We start from the raw sequence: 8,202 nt of genomic DNA, 5'->3' as shown, positions 1-8,202 counted from the left end.
TTTCATCAAGGATCTCTCTGTACTTTGAGCCATTCATCTTTCACTCAATCCTGACTAGTCTCCCTGCCACTGAAGTCGCTCTGGATAAGAGCGTCTGCTAAATGACTTAAATGTAAATGTAAATGTAAAAACATCCCCACAGCATGATGCTGCCACCACCACGCTTCACTGTATGGATGGTATTGGCCAGATGATGAGCGGTGCCTGGTTTCCTCCAGACATGACACTTGGCATTCAGAACAAGAGTTCAATATTGGTTTCATCAGACCAGAAAATATTGTTTCTCATGGTCTGACAGTCCTGTCATGTGCCTTTTTATTGAGGAGTGGCTTCCGTCTGGCCATACTACCAAAAAGGCCTCATTGGTGGTGCTGCAGAGATGGCTTTCCTTCTGGAAGTGTCGCCCATCTCCACAAAGGCTCTTCTCCCCGATAGCTCAGTTTGGCCGGGAGGCCAGCTCTTGGAAGAGTCTTGGTGGTTACAAACTTCTTCAATTTAAGAGCGATGGAGGCCACTGTGGGGATCTCCAATGCTGTAGAAATGTTTTGGTGCCCTTCGCCAGATCTGTGCCTTGACGACAACCCTGTCTCGGAGCTCTACTGGACAATTCCTTCGACCTCATGGCTTAGTTTCTGCTCTGACATGCACTGTCAACTGTGGGTCATTATATAGATAAGTGTGTGCCTTTCCAAATCATGTCTAATCAATTGAATTTACCACAGTTGGACTTTCCCAGTCAAGTTGTAGAAACATCAAGGATGATCAATGGAAACAGGATGCACCTGATCTCGAATTTCTAGTCTCACAGCAAAGGGTCTGAATACTTATGTCAATAAGGTATTTCCAGTTTTACATTGTAATAGATTTGCAAAAAAAAAAAAATGTTTCTCTTTGTCATTATGGGTTCATCTGTAGATTGATGAGGGCATTTTTTGATTTAATCCATTTTAGAATAAGGCTGTAACGTAACAAAATATGGGAAAAGTGAGGGAGTCTGAATACTTTCCGAATACACTGTATCTTACCAATTATAATCTCCTGGGTAAGATAGCATCCACTTTAAACTAAATGTTTCCCTTCGCATCAACCCAACAAGACGTTCAATAGTATTTTAATTAAACAAAATGTACCTTCCATCTTGTCAGCACTTGTCCGTTTGAGCTCTGATAATGTTCTTTCTAACTCTGTCAGTTTGTTACGAAGTCCCATGATCTCTGCAACTGAAAATAAAAGCATGCCACTGGATGAAGCATTCAAAACAGAAGTCACCCTCCAAATAATTGAGAAATAATGAACTTGTAGATTATAGATAAACTCCTTGAAACATGCTTGACAACTTACTGAGTTGTGGAATTCTACTGTCAGTTTCTTTCAGCTCGTTTTCTTTTTCATTCAGCTGGTCTCTCGTCTCCTGTAGCTGATTCTTTAGCTCTGAGACACACATTATTTCAAATGTTATCCTCTTCACCACAAAGTTTTCTATTACACCGTATGCCTACAGAAAAGCTCTTAATGGTAAATATAAGGATAATAAAAGTTCCAGCACAATTGTAAGAGTACTGAGGAGGAAAGACAAAATTACAATGGCACTCACCAGCAATCTTGGCCTCAGATGACTGATTTAACTCTAACTCTTGCCTCTGCAATCTTGTCACTTGATTTTGGAGTGCAATGATCTGCAGAACTAAATGAGCAGGGATATGCAGGATGTCACAATATTCAACATTTGAATTAATGTAGAAAATTCAAATCACGTTTGCAGCCAACCCCTGAAATGATAAGGCTTTTCACACTCACTCTGTTTACAGTTGCCATTGTTCTTCTCCTCGATTGTGGCAATCAATGCATCCAGTTCATTCTCAAGTGCTGTGGACAAGAATAATTGAAAATCTTGAATGTTACAATATAATGGGATTTGAAAACTTCAATGAATGGGCTAAATGCAGTGTATTGTCATCACACCATCCTATATGTCTACCAGTGAAGGACTATCCCTCTGAGGATAGTATTGTTATTGGTCTAATGTGCTGAACACATAGAGACTCCTATGTTCTTCCAGAACGCCTGCTACTCACCAGCAATCTGGTCAAAGTTTATCCCATTGCTAACTCCTTTCTGCAGGTTCAAGATCTCATTCTGTATTGCAATGATCCTTAGAACTGCAACAAACAAACAGCTTAACAATTTGAGGAATATCATATACAGATAAATACTGAGCAGGCTGACCTAAACTGTAAAAGCTGTCTGTTCAATGAAACAGACTATAAAAAGGCTAAATAATACGGAACCGTTCTCTGGTTGAGGAGCATTATCCTCTAGTTCCTGTGTTTTTTTGCCAGTTCTTTGATCTTCTCATCCAGCAACTTTGAGCTCTGAAAGACAAGGACAAATCATGACAGGATCAATGCTAACATATGTATATCTTTCAAAACAAACATGATTTGCCATGAATAATGCGCGGCAACAGGGATACTCACCATTGATCTTAGTTGCAGAAGTCACAGTTCTCTTCTTTAGATCGTCTACCTCATTAGTCAGGGTCCATACCTCAAGAACTGATAGAACACATTGAAATGAGCTGAGTAGTATTCTGAATCAGAAAGATAAACGAGACTACTTCGCTCATTCATCAGTGGGCACTGATGTGTATTCATCTGCTCACCGAGTTTGTCGTTGTATCCAGTTACATTGTCCAGTTTATTCATTGCAGAACCAAGCTTATCTTGCAGATCTGTGAGAGACCAACACAAATCAGCTGTTGACTAGCCCTATTGAATAGGGTTCATATCATTTAGATCACTCAGTGTCATCAGCAAAAGGTAGAGAGAGGTGAAGCTCACTGTCATATCGGTCCTGAGTCCAGAGCACTGTGCATCCTTATCGCCCAGCCTCTTCTCCAGGTCTGGTTTGAGAAAACAATATTAGACAGATGAGATGCGTGCTTCTGTTTCTTTACCTGTAGTTATGATTCAAGCAGCTTTGCCCATCAAGCGCCTAGTTACACAAGCTGGTGAACCAGACTAATATCAGAAGGACCTGATCTTGGCTTACCTTTGTTCTGGGCCTGACATCTGGCGCTCTTCCTCTCTGCTACTCTAGCTGTTCCTGAAGCGCCTGTAATTGAAGTACTAATGTTAGCATAATGCTACATATACCGGTACATCATGATGACTATACATAACAATTTCCCAAACCCATTTCTTTTTAACACTTTTCAACATGTGAGATTTTAATGATCATACATAAGTGGAACATGAGACAAAATAGACAAACCAGAGATTTCTGATGCAGTTTCATCTTTGCCTTTTGAAGCTTCAATCTGTATCTCATTCATTTGTTTCTGTAGTTCAATGATCTTCAGAACTGAAATAACAGAACAAAAAGGCACTGTGTAATACAACACAATATCAAATCATTGTATTCAACCTTTTAGAAGATTATAAATGTTTAATGACTTCTAATGACTACTCTTGTCAACATACTCTGTTCTGCATTTTTGGCATCTACAGTCCTCAGTTGTGTAGTGTTTTCTTCGTTGCTTGCTCTTCTGCTTCAGTAGACTCTGTAGATCTGAGGAGGAAAGATATTTATTACAGCGGAGTCGGAAAGTACAGCCTTAATCTAAAATGGATTACATAATTTTCCCCTCTCATCAGTCTACACACAGTACCCCATAATGACAAAGCAAAACTGGTTTTGAGAATTTTTTGCATATTTAAAAAATATATATATAATAATGACATATCATATATACATAAGTATTCAGACCCTTTACTCAGTACTTTGTTGAAACACCTTTGGCAGCGATTACAGCCTCGAGTCTTTGTGGGTACGACGCTACAAGCTTGGCACACCTGTATTTTGGGGAGTTTCTCCCATTCTTGTCTGCAGATCCCCTCAAGCTCTGTCAGGTTGGATGAGGAGCGTCGCTGCACAACTATTTTCAGGTCTCTCCAGATATGTTTGATCGGGTTCAAGTCCGGGCTCTGGCTGGGCCACTCAAGGACATTCAGAGACTTGTCACAAAGCCACTCCTGCGTTGTTTTGGCTGTGTGCTTAGGGTCGTTGTCCTGTTGGAAACTGAACCTTTGCCCTAATCTGGAGGTCCTGAGCACTCTGGACAGGATTTCATCAAGGATCTCTCTGTACTTTGAGCCATTCATCCTTCACTCAATCCTGACTAGTCTCCCTGCCACTGAAAAACATCCCCACAGCATGATGCTGCCACCACCACGCTTCACTGTATGGATGGTATTGGCCAGATGATGAGCGGTGCCTGGTTTCCTCCAGACATGACACTTGGCATTCAGAACAAGAGTTCAATATTGGTTTCATCAGACCAGAAAATATTGTTTCTCATGGTCTGACAGTCCTGTCATGTGCCTTTTTATTGAGGAGTGGCTTCCGTCTGGCCATACTACCAAAAAGGCCTCATTGGTGGTGCTGCAGAGATGGCTTTCCTTCTGGAAGTGTCGCCCATCTCCACAAAGGCTCTTCTCCCCGATAGCTCAGTTTGGCCGGGAGGCCAGCTCTTGGAAGAGTCTTGGTGGTTACAAACTTCTTCAATTTAAGAACGATGGAGGCCACTGTGGGGATCTCCAATGCTGTAGAAATGTTTTGGTGCCCTTCGCCAGATCTGTGCCTTGACGACAACCCTGTCTCGGAGCTCTACGGACAATTCCTTCGACCTCATGGCTTAGTTTCTGCTCTGACATGCACTGTCAACTGTGGGTCATTATATAGATAAGTGTGTGCCTTTCCAAATCATGTCTAATCAATTGAATTTACCACAGTTGGACTCCAGTCAAGTTGTAGAAACATCAAGGATGATCAATGGAAACAGGATGCACCTGATCTCAATTTCTAGTCTCACAGCAAAGGGTCTGAATACTTATGTCAATAAGGTATTTCAGTTTTACATTTGTAATAGATTTGCAAATATTCAAAAAAAATGTTTCTCTTTGTCATTATGGGTTCATCTGTAGATTGATGAGGAGCATTTTTTGATTTAATCCATTTTAGAATAAGGCTGTAACGTAACAAAATATGGGAAAAGTGAGGGAGTCTGAATACTTTCTGAATACACTGTATCTTACCAATTATAATCTCCCCTGTGTTAAGATAGCATCCACTTTAAACTAAATGTTTCCCTTCGCATCAACCCAACAAGACGTTCAATAGTATTTTAATTAAACAAAATGTACCTTCCATCTTGTCAGCACTTGTCCGTTTGAGCTCTGATAATGTTCTTTCTAACTCTGTCAGTTTGTTACGAAGTCCCATGGTCTCTGCAACTGAAAAATAAAAGCATGCCACTGGATGAAGCATTCAAAAACAGAAGTCACCCTCCAAATAATTGAGAAATAATGAACTTGTAGATTATAGATAAACTCCTTGAAACATGCTTGACAACTTACTGAGTTGTGGAATTCTACTGTCAGTTTCTTTCAGCTCGTTTCTCTTTTCATTCAGCTGGTCTCTCGTCTCCTGTAGCTGATTCTTTAGCTCTGAGACACACATTATTTCAAATGTTATCCTCTTTCCACCACAAAGTTTTCTATTACACCGTATGCCTACAGAAAAGCTCTTAATGGTAAATATAAGGATAATAAAAGTTCCAGCACAATTGTAAGAGTACTGAGGAGAAAGACAAATTACAATGGCACTCACCAGCAATCTTGGCCTCAGATGACTGATTTAACTCTAACTCTTGCCTCTGCAATCTTGTCACTTGATTTTGGAGTGCAATGATCTGCAGAACTAAATGAGCAGGGATATGCAGGATGTCACAATATTCAACATTTGAAGTAATGTAGAAAATTCAAATCACGTTTGCAGCCAACCCTGAAATGATAAGGCTTTTCACACTCACTCTGTTTACAGTTGCCATTGTTCTTCTCCTCGATTGTGGCAATCAATGCATCCAGTTCATTCTCAAGTGCTGTGGACAAGAATAATTGAAAATCTTGAATGTTACAAATATAATGGGATTTGAAAACTTCAACAATGGGCTAAATGCAGTGTATTGTCATCACACCATCCTATATGTCTACCAGTGAAGGACTATCCCTCTGAGGATAGTATTGTTATTGGTCTAATGTGCTGAACACATAGAGACTCCTATGTTCTTCAGAACGCCTGCTACTCACCAGCAATCTGGTCAAAGTTTATCCCATTGCTAACTCCTTTCTGCAGGTTCAAGATCTCATTCTGTATTGCAATGATCCTTAGAACTGCAACAAACAAACAGCTTAACAATTTGAGGAATATCATATACAGATAAATACTGAGCAGGCTGGACCTAAACTGTAAAAGCTGTCTGTTCAATGGAAAACAGACTATAAAAAGGCTAAATAATACGAACCGTTCTCTGGTTGAGGAGCATTATCCTCTAGTTCCTGTGTTTTCTTTGCCAGTTCTTTGATCTTCTCGTCCAGCAACTTTTGGAGCTCTGAAAGACAAGGACAAATCATGACAGGATCAATGCTAACATATGTATATCTTTCAAAACAAACATGATTTGCCATGAATAATGCGCGGCAACAGGGATACTCACCATTGATCTTAGTTGCAGAAGTCACAGTTCTCTTCTTTAGATCGTCTACCTCATTAGTCAGGGTCCATACCTCAAGAACTGATAGAACACATTGAAATGAGCTGAGTAGTATTCTGAATCAGAAAGATAAACGAGACTACTCGCCTCATTCATCAGTGGGCACTGATGTGTATTCATCTGCTCACCGAGTTTGTCGTTGTATCCAGTTACATTGTCCAGTTTATTCATTGCAGAACCGCTTATCTTGCAGATCTGTGAGACCAACAAATCAGCTGTTGACTAGGTTCTTGAATAGGGTTCTATATCATTTAGATCACCAGTACACTAGCAAAAGGTAGAGAGAGGTGAAGCTCACTGTCATGCACGGGTCCTGGAGTCCAGAGCACTGCATCTTATCGCCCAGCCTCTTTCTCCAGGTCTGGTTTGAGAAAACAATATTAGACAGATGAGATGCGTGCTTCTGTTTCTTTACCTGTAGTTATGATTCAAGCAGCTTTGCTCTCATCAAGCGTCTAGTTACACAAGCTGGTGAACCAGACTATCATCAGAAGGACCTCCGATCTTGGCTTACCTTTTTGTTCTGGGCCTGACATCTGGCGCTCTCTTCCTCTTGCCTCTAGTTGTTCCTGAAGCACTGTAATTGAAGTACTAATGTTAGCATAATGCTACATATACTCGGTACATCATGATGACTATACATAACAATTTCCCCAAACCCATTTCTTTTTAACACTTTTCAACATGTGAGATTTTAATGATCATACATAAGTGGAACATGAGACAAAATAGACAAACCAGAGATTTCTGATGCAGTTTCATCTTTGCCTTTTGAAGCTTCAATCTGTATCTCATTCATTTGTTTCTGTAGTTCAATGATCTTCAGAACTGAAATAACAGAACAAAAAGGCACTGTGTAATACAATACTAACATCAAATCATTGTATTCAACCTTTTAGAAGATTATAAATGTTTAATGACTTCTAATGACTACTCTTGTCAACATACTCTGTTCTGCATTTTTGGCATCTACAGCCCTCAGTTGTGTAGTGTTTTCTTCAAGCTGCTTGCTCTTCTGCTTCAGTAGACTCTGTAGATCTGAGGAGGAAAGATATTTATTACAGTGGAGTTCGGAAAGTACAGCCTTGATCTAAAATGGATTACATAATTTTCCCTTCTCATCAGTCTACACACAGTACCCCATAATGACAAAGCAAAAACTGGTTTTGAGAATTTTTTGCATATTTAAAAAATATATATATAATAATGACATATCATATTTACATAAGTATTCAGACCCTTTACTCAGTACTTTGTTGAAACACCTTTGGCAGCGATTACAGCCTCGAGTTTTTGTGGGTACGACGCCACAAGCTTGGCACACCTGTATTTGGGGAGTTTCTCCCATTCTTGTCTGCAGATCCCCTCAAGCTCTGTCAGGTTGGATGAGGAGCGTCGCTGCACAACTATTTTCAGGTCTCTCCAGATATGTTCGATCGGGTTCAAGTCCGGGCTCTGGCTGGGCCACTCAAGGACATTCAGAGACTTGTCACAAAGCCACTCCTGCGTCGTCTTGGCTGTGTGCTTAGGGTCGTTGTCCTGTTGGAAGCTGAACCTTTGCCCTAATCTGGAGGTCCTGAGTTTCTGGA

At 40.4% G+C, this 8,202-nt stretch overlaps 1 protein-coding gene and 2 long non-coding RNA genes across 3 annotated transcripts; all 3 read right to left on the bottom strand.

Moving 5' to 3' along the window:
- Window positions 1–1,205: 1,205 nt before the first annotated feature.
- LOC124030595 lies at window positions 1,206–2,353 on the bottom strand. Its single transcript, XR_006837990.1, has 6 exons — window positions 2,289–2,353; window positions 2,076–2,159; window positions 1,798–1,866; window positions 1,595–1,684; window positions 1,342–1,431; window positions 1,206–1,220 (listed from the first exon to the last, which is right to left on the bottom strand). It is a non-coding gene; the product is annotated as an uncharacterized LOC124030595 (long non-coding RNA).
- Window positions 2,354–2,393: 40 nt separating this feature from the next.
- On the bottom strand, window positions 2,394–3,089 carry LOC124030594. Its single transcript, XR_006837989.1, has 4 exons — window positions 3,052–3,089; window positions 2,841–2,902; window positions 2,663–2,731; window positions 2,394–2,555 (listed from the first exon to the last, which is right to left on the bottom strand). It is a non-coding gene; the product is annotated as an uncharacterized LOC124030594 (long non-coding RNA).
- Window positions 3,090–3,332: 243 nt separating this feature from the next.
- LOC124030593 (cytoskeletal protein Sojo-like) lies at window positions 3,333–6,797 on the bottom strand. The gene is made up of 10 exons (XM_046341863.1): window positions 6,742–6,797; window positions 6,557–6,634; window positions 6,365–6,451; window positions 6,150–6,233; window positions 5,873–5,941; window positions 5,671–5,760; window positions 5,418–5,507; window positions 5,205–5,294; window positions 3,483–3,570; window positions 3,333–3,363 (listed from the first exon to the last, which is right to left on the bottom strand). Exons 1-10 carry the CDS (start codon window positions 6,782–6,784, stop codon window positions 3,348–3,350), a joined length of 735 nt encoding a protein of 244 aa, XP_046197819.1. The 5' UTR covers window positions 6,785–6,797; the 3' UTR covers window positions 3,333–3,347.
- Between the last annotated feature and the right edge of the window lie 1,405 nt (window positions 6,798–8,202).

Source organism: Oncorhynchus gorbuscha, unplaced genomic scaffold, assembly GCF_021184085.1.
Source record: "Oncorhynchus gorbuscha isolate QuinsamMale2020 ecotype Even-year unplaced genomic scaffold, OgorEven_v1.0 Un_scaffold_12808, whole genome shotgun sequence".
NCBI lineage: Eukaryota > Metazoa > Chordata > Actinopteri > Salmoniformes > Salmonidae > Oncorhynchus > Oncorhynchus gorbuscha.
The sequence above is the reverse complement of the archived record's forward strand: the minus strand, read 5'-3'. Positions and strand labels throughout refer to the sequence as shown.

Bases quoted from the DNA above. Each gene is read 5' to 3' on its own strand.
- LOC124030593 (XM_046341863.1), bottom strand. From the start codon at position 6,784: ATGAATAAACTGGACAATGTAACTGGATACAACGACAAACTCG. The intron at 6,452-6,556 runs GTGAGTATCCCT...CTTGTCTTTCAG, and splicing joins TTCTGCAACTAAGATCAATG to AGCTCCAAAAGTTGCTGGAC. The intron at 5,761-5,872 runs GTGAGTGTGAAA...CTGCTCATTTAG, and splicing joins CAATGGCAACTGTAAACAGA to TTCTGCAGATCATTGCACTC.